General features: G+C 40.8%; 4 protein-coding genes across 4 annotated transcripts in view; 2 read left to right on the top strand and 2 right to left on the bottom strand.

Moving 5' to 3' along the window:
- The window catches only part of tbl3 (transducin beta like 3), an 18177-nt gene extending 10868 nt beyond the window's left edge, over positions 1-7309 (bottom strand). The window contains exons 1-14 of the mRNA XM_062438837.1: positions 7170-7309; positions 6995-7046; positions 5784-5879; positions 5648-5695; positions 5397-5538; positions 5193-5277; positions 2976-3146; positions 2762-2837; positions 2524-2620; positions 2220-2440; positions 1806-1947; positions 759-817; positions 445-551; positions 143-278 (exon numbers count right to left, since the gene is read on the bottom strand). Of these exons, the coding sequence (XP_062294821.1) occupies positions 143-278; positions 445-551; positions 759-817; positions 1806-1947; positions 2220-2440; positions 2524-2620; positions 2762-2837; positions 2976-3146; positions 5193-5277; positions 5397-5538; positions 5648-5695; positions 5784-5879; positions 6995-7046; positions 7170-7201 (1464 nt within the window). The 5' untranslated portion in view covers positions 7202-7309. The remainder of the gene's footprint in view (positions 1-142; positions 279-444; positions 552-758; positions 818-1805; positions 1948-2219; positions 2441-2523; positions 2621-2761; positions 2838-2975; positions 3147-5192; positions 5278-5396; positions 5539-5647; positions 5696-5783; positions 5880-6994; positions 7047-7169) is intronic.
- A 458-nt stretch (positions 7310-7767) lies between these two features.
- Positions 7768-9744, top strand: rnf151 (ring finger protein 151). The gene is made up of 4 exons (XM_062439293.1): positions 7768-7852; positions 8464-8633; positions 8751-8847; positions 9274-9744. Exons 1-4 carry the CDS (start codon positions 7850-7852, stop codon positions 9742-9744), a joined length of 741 nt encoding a protein of 246 aa, XP_062295277.1. The 5' UTR covers positions 7768-7849.
- A 773-nt stretch (positions 9745-10517) lies between these two features.
- Positions 10518-12950, top strand: rps2 (ribosomal protein S2). The gene is made up of 7 exons (XM_062439201.1): positions 10518-10539; positions 10833-10970; positions 11096-11185; positions 11821-11928; positions 12036-12369; positions 12636-12727; positions 12820-12950. The coding sequence occupies exons 2-7, from the start codon at positions 10836-10838 to the stop codon at positions 12901-12903; spliced, it is 843 nt and encodes a 280-aa protein (XP_062295185.1). The 5' UTR covers positions 10518-10539; positions 10833-10835; the 3' UTR covers positions 12904-12950.
- A 1176-nt stretch (positions 12951-14126) lies between these two features.
- Positions 14127-16361, bottom strand: ndufb10 (NADH:ubiquinone oxidoreductase subunit B10). Its single transcript, XM_062439292.1, has 4 exons — positions 16355-16361; positions 16113-16251; positions 14566-14705; positions 14127-14215 (listed from the first exon to the last, which is right to left on the bottom strand). The coding sequence occupies exons 1-4, from the start codon at positions 16359-16361 to the stop codon at positions 14127-14129; spliced, it is 375 nt and encodes a 124-aa protein (XP_062295276.1).
- Positions 16362-16472: the final 111 nt, after the last annotated feature.

The raw sequence follows: 16472 nt of genomic DNA, 5'->3' as shown, positions 1-16472 counted from the left end.
GTCAGCGATATAGAAAACAAGTGATTTCCACATGATATTTGAGTGTATCTGTGTGTATGGCTTCTTTTGTGCATGCTATCAATTGCACATGGTTGAAGTTTTTTGTTTTTCCTGGACAGTGTGCAGTATTTTCCTCTCGTACCTTATCGTGTGCCTTCTCTGTGGAGTGGGCAGTCAGCTGATGTATTTCCCCTCCTGTCGTAGACAAGTCTTCAGGGAGATCCCACACCTTTACAGTACAGTCCTGACTACCAGACACTATGAAAGATGCCTTCATCCTGTACATAAAAAAGCAAGAGCATCATTACTGTCATATAGACTTACAGAAACTCAGTGATTTCCTTTATATTTAAGAACATTTTCTCTCTCTTTTTTCATTTTAGGTCAATCCTTAACATGGGATAAGAAAAATACACATATGACTGCAGGAAAGTGTGGTGTTACCTGGAGCATGTGATTGAACCAACAACATTAGTGTGGCTGGAGCCGTGGGCCACACAGTGTACCTGCCCACTGTCGCTGTCCATCTGCCACACACGCACTGACCTGTCCTATAGACAAACACACAATATATTAATGTCACTGTTGGCATGAATGTGGTTTAATACGCTACTATTTTTATAGAATGGCTTCTGTTGATTGTGTCCATGTGTGGATATTAATGGTTTTGCATTGACACTGGAACATCTGCATGAGCCAAATGCCTAAACATAGTTCAATGTGTAGGTTTATTGTTTCCTTGTCTGCAGTGTGCTCACCTTCGCACAGCTTGCAAACAGAAAGCCCTTTTTGAACACATCCAGTGAGAGGACTGTGTCTGGGGATGATAAAAAGATAAGAACAGTAGTGAGTATCACATAAACAGCTATCAAACCTGCTAAGCAACATTTTTTTCTATTTCTAACCTCTTTCATTCCCCCTCCCTACAATAGACCAATTTCTTTCTCTTTTTAGAGGAGGGCAGGAAACCTTTATGGGAACCTGAAGATTAGTTTGATATGCAGCTCAGCATTAAGTTTTTCTAGTCATACATCTGTAATAAACAAATGTTTAAAGTTTAGAATGAACATGGGCCTAAAACATTATGATGGCAATTCTCCTGCTAAATCATGTCCCATAAGTTGTTGCAGCAATTTTGGGGTCAATTCACACAGATCTGAATTTTTTTTATGGGGGTCCCATTATGCAGGATTATTTAAACTGCATGCAAAAAACAGCATGAGCTTGGCATAAAATGGGCATGTCTGTATAGGGGAGACTTGTGGGAACCTACTGAACCCATTTTGTGTTTTTTATTTTTATAATAAAGTGGTATAAAAGCTTATCATTCAATTACCTTAAAATTACATTACACTATATCATTAAGATTTTTAGAAATTATTTTTTCATTTACTTTCTTGCTGAGCACTGTGCAGGTTTACTCTACAAATATAAAAGGTTATTACTATCATTAGTCACTTTATGATAAAAAACCTGGCAGCACAGTGACTTTAACAGAGAGCCTGAAAATGTTTGCTTTTCCTCACAGATTTTCATTTCCAGTCACTTGTGACAACTTTAAGAAACAACAGTAAACGTTGCAAAAATAGAGCAAAGTGTGCCTTATTTTACCAACATTATAGTTAGATGAGGTTGACATGTGTACAAGATAATTGCACACATGCATCTGCTGGAAAACACACACTCACTGCAGTATCACAGACTGTTATATATACTTTTCAGCTCTTCTGCAAATGAATAAACATACTAATATTTGTCAGATGCATGTATACACATACACTTGCTGCCCTCTGCTGGTGACTGACCTGTGTGTCCGTAAAGGATCTGGCAGCTGTTGGTGAGCAGCTCAAACACCTTGATCTGGCAGCTGTTGGTGGCCACTATGATGTGGCTGTCACCTTTACCGAGGAACTTCACATCCAGCACTTCGTCACTGTAGCCCACAAACTGTAAGGGCAGGGTGGAGAAGGGGAGCAAACAGAGAAACGACGTGCATGTATTAATTATTGGGTCCTGAACATCTTCAATCTCTAGTTTGATGTTACACAAGTCGTCCATCACAATGTGTTGCTATAGAGAAACATTAAACCGTGTATGTACCATGTAAAATCTTGTTAAAACGACTTACTAATTTACACTGGCACATGTTGGCAATCTGACACTTAATTTCCAAACAATAAATATTAGCACTGTTACCTAATACCATGATCAGTACCAACCTGTTGCTGTGTGGTGAGAGCAGGCAGCTGGTAGAGCAGTATGTTGTGCTCTGCAGTGACTGTGGCCAGTCTGGAGGAGGCAGGCAGGTGAATGAGGTACACTAGGCTGCGGGGGTCATCGTCCTTTTCTTCCTCCTCCTCAGAATCGGGGCTGAGGGTGGAGGGTAGGGTCTGGGTGTAAACGCAGCGTGCAGTGCTGACCTCCCACACTCTCAACACACCTGCAGGGTGATAGGGAGAAGAGGTCAGTGACAGAAAGCGCTCAAATACAGATTTGATTCTCGAGACGGTGCAGGAGTCAAACCTTTGCTGCCAGCTGTGACGAAATGCAAGTCTTCGCTCTTTACTCCGATCTGAGAGAAGTCCTGTTTCTGAGGCAGTAGCACAACACCCTCCACAGCCTGCAGACAAGGACAACACACAGAAATGAACAAATATAGCTGCAACAAATGATGACTGAATGAAGATTTGGTCTGTCAGGATGTTATTCAAAGAAGTCATTGGCATCCATTAGCAAAGAAGAAATGTATTTCAGTTTTTACCTCGTAGATTGGTACAGTTCTCTTGGCTTCCTGGGTCTTCAGGTCCCACACTGTGCAGATCTTATCTCTGCCAGAACTACAAGTAAAGATGAGCAAACAGTTACAACCATGAAAAAGTACACAATATTAGAGACTCGGAAAATCCCAAATGATCAAGATTTGATTCATCACAATTTTAATTGAATTATCCATCGAGAAGCTGAGTGGACAGTACCTGATCATGGTGTCGCCATCGGAGCTGAAGCTGAGAGAGGTGACAGCGCTGTAGTGGCTCTGCAGCACACACACACACTGGCTGGAGCTCAGATCCCACAGCCGAATGCCACAGTCCAGAGATGAAGAGAAGAGCTGCAGGCGGCTGATATCTGGGTGAAACTCGACCAGGCTGCAGACACACACAAGGTTTTTGTTTGTCATTAACTTCAGATATTTAGTTACAAAATCAACATTATAACAAACATTTAATAACAACTTTAATGACAATCCTAAACCTGTTACAACTCTGTTCATGAAACTCTTTGTTGTTTCTTCAGCTCAATAAGGCTCCAGGAATAAGGCTGGGTATCAAACTTTGATAATTTTTTAATACTGACTACATAATAATGACAACATGTCCATAACAAAGGAATTGAATGTCTGGTCAGATATGTAATCTACCTGTTCTTTAATCATACATTTCCTGATTTAAATTCAATTTTATCCAATTTTAGACTTAACATTCGAGATGTTGTCTTAAGAGTTTGTGTGTTCTCTCTCTTCTTACTTTTAGACTTGCTTTTATCTAGAATCTGTTATTAGCAGTTCACCGTGTAATAACCATGTGTAATAATTTATTATTCTACTTATTTTCTCTTTTAAGATGTTTCCAGTGTTTTAGCAATTTAAATTTTAAGCAGTTTTAGTAGCATTTTGTGTATGAGAGAGGCTATCTAAACAAAGTTTATTATTATTAGGGCCCGAGCGGCGACTGCAAGTCGCCTGGCGAAAGCCCTATTGAAATTGTAATGTTTATTATTATTATTATTATTAGGGCCCGAGCGGCGACTGCAAGTCGCCTGGCGAAAGCCCTATTGAAATTGTAATGTTTATTATTAGGGCCCGAGCGGCGACTGCAAGTCGCCTGGCGAAAGCCCTATTGAAATTGTAATGTTTATTATTATTATTATTAGGGACCGAGCCGAAAGGCAAGAGGGCGAAGACTCCAGAGGAGTCCTGCCCTTGCCTGGAGGCAAGGACCCTATTGAATTTGTACCGTTTTTAGGGCCCGAGCGGCGACTGCAAGTCGCCTGGCGAAAGCCCTATTGAAATTGTAATGTTTATTATTATTATTATTAGGGCCCGAGCGGCGACTGCAAGTCGCCTGGCGAAAGCCCTATTGAAATTGTAATGTTTATTATTATTATTATTATTCTTCCGACATTTCGTGCCCCAATTTCGCCCCTTTCCCAAATGCGAAAATGCTTATACTTTTGCACGGACGTCCGGCCTCATCCGAAATTCGATATTTTTGGGTGGTCGCACATGGTCGACGCAGAATGGCGGAATAGAGCCCCCTACAAAGTCCAAAAATGCCCATAGGGAATTTTGCTAACTTTGTCCTATGCTCACAAAATTCGGTACACATATGTATTATACCCACATATGCAAAAAAGCCTCTTGACCTCATGACCTCAACCCAACAGGAAGTCGGCCATTTTGGTTTTGATTTTTTCCCGCCTAAAATTAACTCCTCCCACAGCGTTCTCCCGATCAAGTTCAAATTAGGTACGCAACATCTCCAGACCTAGCTGAGCTTAAGTTGTGCTCTGCGCATCCGTAGGTCAAAGGGCGTGTCTGCCAGGGCTCAACTAACTTTGGCGTGCTCGCCATGTACATACGAGTGGCTCTCACGCCCACATACATCATGAAAATTGATACACAGGTCCAGGGTGGAGAGCTCTTCCATCTGATAGGGGTGTCGCTCATGTCGCCCCCTAGTGGAAACAGGAAGTGCCATTTTTAGCATCAACATTGTCCGATTTCCACGAAACTTCACATGTGTGATGAGGGACTGACCCTGAACACACCAGACCACACCAGACCATGTGTAACTACCTGTGACTTCCCCCTACTGGATGAACGAAACATTGCATTTTTGGCCTCCTTCCAGGTTTTTTCTCACTTTCTGCTTCACGCCACAGCCCCGCCATGCCTCAGGCCCCGCGGTGGCATGGGTGAGCGAGGGCCCGCCATCGCCGCTTGCGGCTTTAATTATTATTATTATTATTATTATTATATGTATCATTATTGTATTAACTCAATTATTTTATACGCAAACAATACCCAGGCCTGTCCAGAAATGACTCACTTGTCTTATCCCCTGGCTGAGAGTAGAGTATTAGTGTAATCATGAAACCAATAACATTTCTAGTTGGTAGATATCTTGACTTACTGCACAACACCAGATGACCCTTTAAGGTTATGGGTGCAGTATTGCTTCACAACATCCCAAAGCTTTATCGTGCCATCACAGCCACCTGCAAAACAAACAAGAAGATAAATTCTACAAACTGTGTAATGTCCATGTAGCAAAATCACAATGACACTAGCGCCACAAAAGTCAAAACTGATTGTCATTAGTCCTGTGTTGGCTGACCTGTGGCCAGGAGCGTGGATGTGGAGTCAAAGGTCATGCTGGCTACAGGCACAGTGTGAATGGCCCTCCAGGAGCGGGTACACTGAGCTTGCTTCCAGTCCCACTGCTTCAGCAGCAGGGCCCTGCTGGCTGTTACCAGCAGCTGTGGAGGGACACAGAGACATGCTGAATACTCTCTACATGTTGATATTATGTTTACACCATGAGGTTTGTATGAGTTAGGTAATCAGTTGATTCATGTGTTTGCTTACCTCATCATCACAACTGAGTGCAAATGATGTGATGTCCTCTTGATCATCCTGCAATCACAGTATGGACACATATGATAAAAAGGCTCTAAAAGACAAATAAAAAGGTACGAGATGCATGAAGTGGTTCTGGACTCACGTGTTCAATGCTGTGGACGATTTTCCCTGTGCTGATCTCCAAAACATTGACACGAGATCCACAGGTGCAAAAAATGTAATTCTCATCTTTGCTGATCTGAAAAACAAAAACAGGTTAATGAAAAGTTAAAGGGGCAGTGCGCTGATTATACATGTCAAAGTCAGTTCCCTTATCAAACAAACTATTTAAACACCAATGAGATGTATAATGAGCTTTGTCTAAAACACAAATCATATTTTCCATGTCCATGTGATGTAAAGTTTGCTATCTAAAGTGTGAATCCCAAAATGCCCAGACTGAATGTGTAAAGCGAGTATGTGTGAACATGTCTACATGTACTACCAAAACGTTCTCTCGATCCAGCTTCTTAAATGTAATAATTTGCCTTTTTCTTCAACATACACAACAGTCAAATTAATATATCAAGATCCTGCACTGTTGATTGGACAAAAAAAGCAAATTGAAGGCATCATTGTAGGGTCTAAAAAATGACAAATTGCATTTTGTCAGAATTTCTTGACATTTCACTGATCAAACAATTACTCAACAACTGCAGTCTGAGACTGACTGACTGACCCTCACAGACTGAGGGTGTGGACACTGACAATGACATTTATCAAGCAAGGAAAATATTGGGTTGCATCAGGGGAAATGTAGGATCCACTGTTTTTAGAGGTTGTCTTGAACTAGGGACTGAAAAGTCAGGTTATCTCAGTCTATTCTGTATCATTTTGACCACTTACAAGTCCCCAAACGTTCTGCAAGTGCAATCGGAAATCAGAAAAGTCCCTCTTTGAGGTCCCAGTACCTCCCACTCCCACTAAAAAAAAGACTGATTCTGTCCTTACTATGTTAACCCCAGGAACATTGCACACATGTATATAATCTCAAGAACTTCTGCATATTGCACATTTATTTAATGCAGATGTATTTACACAGAGATTGTTTACTGTATATAGTGTTTTATTTTACTATATCACTTTAACCCTTACACTGATACTTTTTCTCAACTGTACTGCTGTGTCAATTCTGAATTTCTCCTAAGGTAAATCAATAGATACATCTTATCTTAAGGATCCGCTGTTTTTGTAAGTGCAATAGTAAATGTGCAAAGTCCCTCTTTGAGATGACTGAAGTTGGTCAACCGGGTAACACACACAAATGTCAGCAACATAGCAACATATACACACAACACAAAGCACACAGCTCACCTGCACTTTTCCTCCTTTGTAAAAAGGTTCAATCTTGCTAGAAACTTCATAACTGTGAGAGAATGACATAAATATGGGGTAAGTCTCTACAACTTTGAATGACAGTAAAAACACATTTAGCTTAACCTGTGTTAGCCAGCTAACAACCTGCACGTGCGGTGGAACTAAAACTTACTTTGTCTTGAACTGAAGGTTTGTATTTGCCATCTTACTCTCGATAAAAGAAAAATACCAAAACCCGAGATATTTCAGTTGTTACAGAGTCTTAAATGACTTATTTCTCACTATGCACGTTGGCTACAGTCAACACATCCATGCCGCATGTTGATAGGCGAGTCGCACACTTTGTACGTCATTCCAGCGCACGGAGCTGTGATTGGCCAGCCTTATTCCTACTGTCAACATTTAACATACTAAGATTGATTAGTATCAATAAAATTTTCATATAATCCAAAATAGGCACTTAAAGTTTGTGGAGATTAAAATGGGGATTAAAATATGTGCATATTATGTGATCACACAATTCGCCACTATTGCCTCACAACAATAAACGCTGTTGAGCTATTCATGAAAAAAAGCTCCTGTTTGACATGTGGAGGCTGTTTGCTTTGATGCTAGAACAGCAGGGAAAGGACGCGCCTCATAATGAGAGCCATTATCTATATGTAATTTACTGTTGTCATTGGTCCGCACACACGCACACACACGGACCCTCCTTCATGTTTTGTCAGGAATGTTCATGTGTGTGTTGCATTGATAACGCGGGTGTGTGGGTTGAGTGTGTGACATGTGAGGGGACCGATATGGAGTAAAGCATCGCCGGGAATGGAAACACGGTGAGGAAAGGAGAGTATCATGGTGAGTGGAGAACAGCTTCTGTTTACTTTTTGTAATATAGTGTTTATTTCTCACATTTATTACCAGATTCTTGAAACTATTTCACAAAGTCTGCATATTCTAGCTTGTATGTGAACTTAATGAGGTCAAGAGATTTTTTATTTTTTCAAATCTTAAATTTTGTAAACTAGTCTTGTATGTAACTACCGTATATCATGGTATTTTATAAATAAATATTTGAATTAACTAAAAATGACATAAGTAACTCTTAAGAGATGTTAAGTGTTGCTAAGCATTTTTAAATGATCTCACCTTTTTTCCTTAAAAAAAAGAGTACAAGCAAAGGGCTGCTTTCTTTAATCATGTGATAAGTCATATGACTTTCCAGAACAATTCTCTTTTGTCACCTGCTGCCTTTATGTTGGAAACACTATGGACAGTTGTATACAGCTGTAGAGTCATGGTTTACACCTGTGGAAAGAATATTTACCTGTTGATTTACCTGTTGTTACATTAAGTGTCACAATATGTCCATCTACTCAGCTCTCATCCTCAATATGTCACTTAAAACCATTATAAATGTGTATTATGATGACCCTTAAATGAAGTAGTGTTAAATTGGCCATATGCAGGCGGACCCAGAGGTGTCAACACAGAGTGGGGGCTATGATGTGGAGCTGTTTGTGGACACTCCAGACTACGATCTGATCTGCACCATCTGCCAGGGGGTCCTCAGGTGTCCAGTTAGAGCTGCGTGTCACCACATCTTCTGCAAGAAATGCATCTTACAGTGGCTGAAGAGGTACTGAATGGATCTACAAATGGACACTGCAAAAAAATAAATAATTAAAAAGTACAATATTGCATTGTTATTCATATCTGGTCCATACATAATAACACTGTTATTTATTTTCTTCAGACAGGAGACCTGCCCCTGCTGCAGGAAGCCGGTGAACCCGAGCTTGATCTTTGTCATGTTCAAGCTGAGCAAATCTATCGGACGCATGAAGATCAAGGTAGGAAACTGAAAATAGGAGGAGAGTTGAATCTGTACACATATTTGTAGTTATCATGACATATGTTATTATTATGATTAAGTGGTTGCAAATTTTACTGGTTGCCCAGTGGTTTGTTGTTTACTGTTTGTTGATTGATGCTTGATAAATAACTTGTTGTTGTTGTTGATTATTGTCAATCAACCAACCAATTAACGGACTTATCATTTAAGCTTAATGTAACTATGCGACAGTCTATTCTTTAATATAACTCATTCAAGTTGTTGTCAACGCAAAAAATTTCACATCTGTTTGATAATAATAGTCTTCAAAAAGTACTACGTGAAGTTGAGACAGATTGCGTGGACACTTCAATTCTACAGGCGTCAATATGCATAATGTCGTTTTCTAGCTATTGATTAATCTGTGTGGCCCTTTTCTTCTTAGTGTAAGAATGAGATCCGTGGTTGTGCAGAGACCTTCCCCCTCTCGGAGCAGTACTGTCACAGCATGAGCTGTCTGTACGAGCTCATCCCCTGCCCTTACCAGGGCTGCCGTGCGCAGCTCCTCCGCAGGGACCTGGACACCCACGCACGCCACTGCGATCACTGGCGCCAACCCTGTCACATGGGCTGTGGCACGATACTCTCCCACCGCACCGAGGCGCAACACAACTGCTACAAGCAGCTGAGGCAGGAGTACGAAGCCAGGCAGAGGAACCACAGGGCCATCGCCACCGCCCTGCAGAGAAAGATGAGGAGGATGCAGAGCACCATGGCACACATGAAGAGGCAGATAGGCCTGATCTGTGAGAGCCTGGAGGTGATGGACGACCTGCACGAGGTGGAGGAGGAGGACATTGGAGAGAGCAGCGGCAGCTCCAGTGGGACTCCAAGTAGCAACAACAGCAACGGCTGAGGGACGAGTCAAGTTGCTGCTGCTGGTTGGCTACTGCTGTGTATAATTTCTGCTCGTGTTCATTTCTTTGAAGGTGTGTGTTTGAAGATGTGGGTAGGTACAGTCAAAACTTTGGACACACCTTCCAATTTTTGTGCTGTTGGTTCATCCATTTTGTAAATAAAGCTTTTGACATTACAGCTGTGGATTGTTTTTCATTCATCATAGAGGATTCATTTAAGAGGATAGTCGAGACTGTGTTTGTTGATGATGAGTGATGAAGGTTGCTGATCATCACAGTAATGCATAAGCCATCAGCCAGCTGGTGAAAAACGATATTCATGTCCACTAATGTTAGCAATATAATAATATAAAGATAAAACACTTAATTATCAAACAATATAATATACATAAACAGAAATAATAAACTTCAATTATACAGCAAAGTTACAGCGTGCTTTACATAGTTAAAAACATTTAAGTACTACGATTAAGCATAAAAATCTTACAAATAAAATAAATTGAAATTAAACTGAAAGAAACATCCCTAGTATACGATGACATATAATGGTAATAAAACAATAAAACGACAGTAATGATGAAACAATAAAACATGTTCGAAATAAAACAATGTGGTATGAATTAAATAAAACTAAATTGCAATAAATGCTTTTACATTTTGATCAGTGATGTCAAAAACTGTCGACAGGGGGCAGAAGTCACCACTTTTTCCTCTTGAAGGAAATCTCGCGATGACTGCTAAGAATAAAAATCGGCGAGACTTTTCTCGGTCCTTCTTCCTGTTATAACGATCACGTAAGTGAAGCATTGCGTCGTTCACTCTTGTCAAAATCCTCTTTTATCTCAAGCATCGTTGTACTAAACACATTAGGAATTACTCCAAAATGACACAACAACATGTTGTTTCAAGATACTTATGACATTTATTATCGCAGTAAAGCAGAATTTGAGATAATTGTGACTTTTTGAAGAGATGTTCGGTGCCAATTATGGCGGCGATGCTCGTGTTCGGAGATAAGACAGACACTATATGATTAAAGCACTTTGTTGAATTGTATGTTAATTATGATCTCTGTTTTGTCCCGCAGCAAATGGCGGACGACGCCGGTGGTAGAGGAGGTTTTCGCGGAGGTTTTGGGGACCGTGGCCGCGGCCGGGGCCGTGGACGCGGCAGAGGCCGTGGCAGGGGCCGCGGTGCCCGGGGTGGCAAGTCCGAGGACAAGGAGGTAGGCATGAAGTTTGACTGTGAACTGTTTATTAACTGGTGAAGTTAGTCTGCAGCGGCAGGCTTAATATTTCTAATAGTTAATACCGGTATTGTCGTTAAACGGTGATGGTCCTTTTCTTTTAGTGGGTGCCAGTCACCAAGCTGGGCCGCCTGGTTAAGGACATGAAGATCAAGTCCCTGGAGGAGATCTACCTGTACTCTCTTCCCATCAAGGTGAGCAGTGTGTCTACTATTATTGTGTTTTTACTGCTGAAAGAGGAGGAAGGGGATGTCTATTGCTAAGAAGTGTATGAGGTTTCTCTCCACACTCCACTCACCAATGTAAAGGTTTACTGTTTAATATTATGTATGTTTGCCTCAGTTAGTGACTTAATGCATTAATTACGGTAGGGATTCAAGAGGCTTTACTGTCACATACATTAACGTAGCAGATGGTAACATTGAAAGCAGTGTAATTTGGTTTCTTTGAACTCTAGTTTCACAAACTAAGTTGTGTAACTTAAGGAAAATATAAACGTGAACACAACAGATTCATGGAAAGTAACATTACATGATTACAACGGCTTCTAAGATGCCTGATTTGGGGGGGGGGGGGAAATAAAAAATGTTTAAACACCTGATGCTGGCACCTGTGTAATTGTTCAACAACACTTTTTTTTAATTTTGGGTTGCTGCATCTGTCTATATGGACTCCTAACTCAAGGACTTGGTGTTAAACTGCTATTATGTTATGATCAGTGACTCAAAACTGTACTTGCACCATCTGGAAGAATGCAAAACTATTCTAGGGTAGATGTGTTTCTCTCACAACTGTAACAAGTCATAACACTCAGATTTTTTTCCTGTAGGAGTCTGAGATCATCGACTTCTTCTTGGGTTCTGGTCTGAAGGATGAAGTGCTGAAGATCATGCCTGTCCAGAAGCAGACCAGGGCTGGTCAGCGCACCAGGTTCAAGGTGAGTTAAATGGATAAATCTGTTGGACAGGTGACTCATAATTAGTGGTGGTATATAGTAGAGGTTGCCCAGATGTGACATTGTTGGCCTCTGGTTTCCTTTTACAGGCCTTTGTTGCCATTGGAGACTACAACGGTCATGTGGGTCTGGGCGTGAAGTGCTCCAAGGAGGTGGCCACAGCCATCCGTGGAGCCATCATCCTGGCCAAGCTGTCCATCGTCCCGGTCAGGAGAGGTTACTGGGGTAACAAGATCGGTAAGCCCCACACCGTCCCCTGCAAGGTGACTGGACGCTGCGGTTCTGTCCTGGTGCGTCTCATCCCTGCTCCCCGTGGTACTGGCATCGTGTCGGCTCCTGTGCCCAAGAAGCTGCTCATGATGGCTGGTATCGATGATTGCTACACCTCCGCAAGGGGCTGCACTGCCACCCTTGGCAACTTTGGTAAGATTCAGCTGATGGTGTGTCTAAAGCTGTGTGTTTCTGGTTTTCTCCTTGCTCTGCTCAGCTTCACCTCTGCAGTGGTGTAGTTGTCGTTATCAGGAGAGAAAGTAATGAGTATTGTAATGCACGGCAGAAAGACTGTTTTAATAGTCTCCTCTGTTCCCCTTGTCAGTGCTCAACATTTTAGATTTTCCACACAAGGTGCTACACTGTCAAACATGGAGCTTTGTATTTAGCATCTATTTTTTTTTTTGTTCCCTCCACAGCTAAGGCCACCTTTGATGCCATCTCCAAGACTTACAGCTACCTGACCCCTGATCTCTGGAAGGAGACCATCTTCACCAAGTCTCCCTACCAGGTCAGTACACACACCACATCAAATTCACTAGAATAATGTTAAACATGTAGGTGAAGTTGTGTATTAACAGGCTTTTTATCTTGTTGTTTCAGGAGTTCACTGACCATCTGGCCAAGACTCACACCAGGGTGTCTGTTCAGAGGGGCCAGGCTGTGCAGGCAGCTCCCCCCTCCTAAACATTTTGTACAGTGGAATCGTTGAAATAAACAATCCAGAAACATCATTTTATTGTGTATGGTCTTGTTACTTGTGCTAAACTCTTGACAGAGTGTGTGAGCTACTTGTTTAGACTAAACCCAGTAATGAAACATTGGTATGAGTGCTGAGAATTAGAAGTAGTTTCAAATGGCAGAATAAGACGGTGCATGTACAGGGATCCTCACTGTATTTGGAACAGTGGTGGAAAGTAACAGAGTACATTACTTTAATATTTTGAGGTACTTGCACTAGTATATTTCATATTTTATGTACTTTATACTTCCACTCCACTACATTTCAGGGTATATTTTGTCCTACTACATATTCATTTGAAGTCTATAGTTACTGGCTAGATAATTTGACAGAGTGGATAATATAACAAGCTTTTAAAATACAACCAATTGTTAAAAATAAAACCAGTGGTTTCCAACCTTTATGGCTTTTGACAGCCTACAAACAAGTCAGGATCGAACATCTCACATCGTTTCATTTGTGTCAACATTTTTTTCTTTCCTCTCCGATTAATCATCTAATGACCCCTCAGATTTATCTGGTCACCTTTTGGGGGTGACAGACCTCTTGATGAGGAGACACTGGACTAAACTAGCCAACTTTATATGTAGTTCAAACTAGCTCCACCTCCAGCAGCTACAACAGTAACATGCTGCTTACAGTTTCAGTATTAATTATCAGTCAGGGGTCAAACCACTAGGTGGTAGGATTTTTCATGCATGACCTTTACTAGTAATAGAGCATTTGTACTTTGCTCTACTTGTACTTTTCCTTGAGGATCTAAATACTACTTCCACCACTGTATGTGACTTTAATAATCACTATTATAATTTTGGAAAATCAAATTGAAAGACAGACTTGTATATTTAGCCAATCTAGCAAACACAGTAACTGCCTCACATGGATGCAAATATATTTTCATAAATCAGTCCTGATTCTTCTTTAGGGGAAACCTCATTGTATAAATGGTGTGTCAATTTCAACTGAGCATGTGATGAGTGGATTAGCTGTAGACTTGACATGAAAACTGATTGCAAGACCCAATAAAAGTTGTAGGAAAATCCCAATTATACTGTTGCTGCTGCAGATGTCACTTTTGGGACATGATGAAAAGATGCCAACAGGCCTGATTTATCACATTAACTTTATTTTACAAGTATTACACGGGACAGATAGTAGAGAACTGTTTTTAAGCAGTCTGGGTCTGAGCTGCCATCATCCTTTCTTTTTGCTTCATTAGACATTTCCTCCCGCTGGCGTACGCTCCCAGGTCCCCATCTAAAAAACAGCAAGTCAGAAATTAGACACATTTAGGGATAGTGAAGTGAAATTTCAGTGTCAATGAGTAAAGAATAAAACGTTTTTATTCTGTTGAAACAAGATCGGGCTGCAGTTATTTTCATTATCGATTAGTCTTTCAATTAATCAAAGTCTATAAAATGGCTGCAAAATGCTCATTATCATTTCCCAATTGCATATTTGCCACTATACAGAAACTGAGTAAAGCAGGAAATTCTGCATTTAGTTAGCAATCAGTGAAGCATGAAAACAATGATAATACAAAGCTTCCACCTTTCCTTTCCATCATACCACACATGCTCAAACTACATCTGTTGAACAGTACTTACAGCGTGATTGGAAGTTCTTTGTTGTCTCGTTGAACTGGTTTATCTCCCTGGCACAGTTCTGCTCATAGCTGGATCCTTCCCTCTGATGGCAGGCCCTCATACGTTCCTGGACCACCTTTACAATCTCCTGGTCCACTTTACTGAGGAATCAACATAAAACAACACAGTATGAGGAGAAATGTACTTTCTAAGTGAGCCTACTAGAACAATGACATCTCCAAAGCTGACTGATGCAGAGTCTTGCTCAAGGACACTTCAGCAGGGCTAATGCTTGTAATAATGGCTTCCTATATGCCACATCAGTCTACCAATGGTCAGGCAGATGCACTGACAGCAACCATATTGCCTTTATAATGTTTCAATCATTTATACCCACATTTTTCTCATACTTAAGAAACCTGAATAAGACAACATGAAAAGTATGTAGATACATTTACTTTTAGCCAAGTTCACCTATATGTAACATCTCAGTCCAAAGTTATGAGCTTTAATCAGCTGGAAAAGCATTGCCACTCTTTAGAGAAGGCTTTCCACAGGATTAAAGCTGCAGGGATTCACTTCCATTGCCATATTAAGTGATCTGATCAGGCTTGGTTTAAAGTCAGAGTTTCAATTTAATTTACAATGTGTAGGATGAGGTGGAGGTCAGGGCCCTGTGTCGGCTAATCAAGTTCTTCCACACCAACCTCAGAGTGATTTTTCTTCTAGACCTTGCTTTGTGTACAGCACTGTTATGCTGGCATAGCCACCACCAAATATTTATATCCAAAACCACAGAAACCAAGAACTCCTTTCCTGTTATACTACCTTGCCCTGGGTTTGGTGCATGTAAAGATATTACAACTACAAAATGACACAGGACCCCTCCACAGAACTTGACCTCAAGATTAGGTCAAAATGCTGGAGATTATTTACATGATGCTTGTGAGGCACCTCGGGCACCAGAGACAGTTGCTGTTATGCATGATTAGTAATGCAGTCTGTCATGATGCAGAAGTTATCTTCAGTTTCAGGGTTAAGGGGAAATTTAAGGGAAACATAAATAATCTGTTTGTTTACCACATACACTTATGAAAAAGTGCTTGATATTGTAGCAGAAGCCTTAACTCTGTTTAAACCCGCTTTCAGATTTGAGAAACATATATTTTGTTTACGAAAACAGAAAAAAGAAAATTTGATTAGACCAGGTCCAGATCAAAAACCACAATGTATTCCTAATATATTGTCCACTCCAATAACAAAATATTAGGAACACCATTCAATATAATGCACTCATGTACAAAACCACTGCCCACTATGACTTCATTAATGAAACATAAAACTGAATTATCACCTTTCAGACAAAATCAACAAAACTATAAATGTATTAGTTTTGTAAAAGTAGAAATCATGGCAAAGGTGTTCGATTGCATTAGATTGCACAGGTGTATCTAATGAAGTGGCCGGTGAGTGTATACATATGTACATACACTCCATGAATACACATGTAGGCTACCGAGTGTCCATCATGATGCATAAATCTCATCTGTGTTTAGACGATCACTTACTAGTCTCTCCTCCACTGCATCTCTGCTTCATAGTAGCAGAGGTAATCTCCCTCCTGGCACTCGGTCAGGTCAGGGACACGGCGGAACTTCTGGTGGTAGTAGACCGACCTGTTATTAGCCCGGATGCCGTCAACAACACCTGAATAATAATGGGAGAAAACACAATTCAGATCATAACTTCGTACAACCTAAAAAAGCCAAATGGATGACGCTAGTTAGCATACCTCGCTAAAAGCGTATACCTTGCATTACTTCCACAAACCAGAGCCTTATAACTAAGTTTGTGGAATATTTTGCATGACAGCAACGTTGACAGTATCACTAAAATCTGTAAATATGCCCACTATATACCCACACTAC

This window comes from Scomber scombrus, chromosome 18, assembly GCF_963691925.1.
Source record: "Scomber scombrus chromosome 18, fScoSco1.1, whole genome shotgun sequence".
NCBI classification, from domain to species: Eukaryota; Metazoa; Chordata; class Actinopteri; order Scombriformes; family Scombridae; genus Scomber; species Scomber scombrus.
This window is presented reverse-complemented; position numbering and strand designations above follow the sequence as displayed.

Excerpts from the sequence above, each read along its gene's own strand:
- rnf151 (XM_062439293.1), top strand. Across the intron at positions 8,634-8,750 it reads ATCTTACAGTGGCTGAAGAG|ACAGGAGACCTGCCCCTGCT; the intron begins GTACTGAATGGA and ends TATTTTCTTCAG. Across the intron at positions 8,848-9,273 it reads TCGGACGCATGAAGATCAAG|TGTAAGAATGAGATCCGTGG; the intron begins GTAGGAAACTGA and ends TTTTCTTCTTAG.
- rps2 (XM_062439201.1), top strand. The coding sequence starts at position 10,836 with ATGGCGGACGACGCCGGTGGTAGAGGAGGTTTTCGCGGAGGTTTTGGG. Across the intron at positions 10,971-11,095 it reads GCAAGTCCGAGGACAAGGAG|TGGGTGCCAGTCACCAAGCT; the intron begins GTAGGCATGAAG and ends CTTTTCTTTTAG. Across the intron at positions 11,929-12,035 it reads GTCAGCGCACCAGGTTCAAG|GCCTTTGTTGCCATTGGAGA; the intron begins GTGAGTTAAATG and ends TTCCTTTTACAG.
- ndufb10 (XM_062439292.1), bottom strand. Across the intron at positions 14,706-16,112 it reads ATGCAGTGGAGGAGAGACTA|TAAAGTGGACCAGGAGATTG; the intron begins GTAAGTGATCGT and ends TTGATTCCTCAG. Across the intron at positions 14,216-14,565 it reads AAAGAACTTCCAATCACGCT|ATGGGGACCTGGGAGCGTAC; the intron begins GTAAGTACTGTT and ends GCTGTTTTTTAG.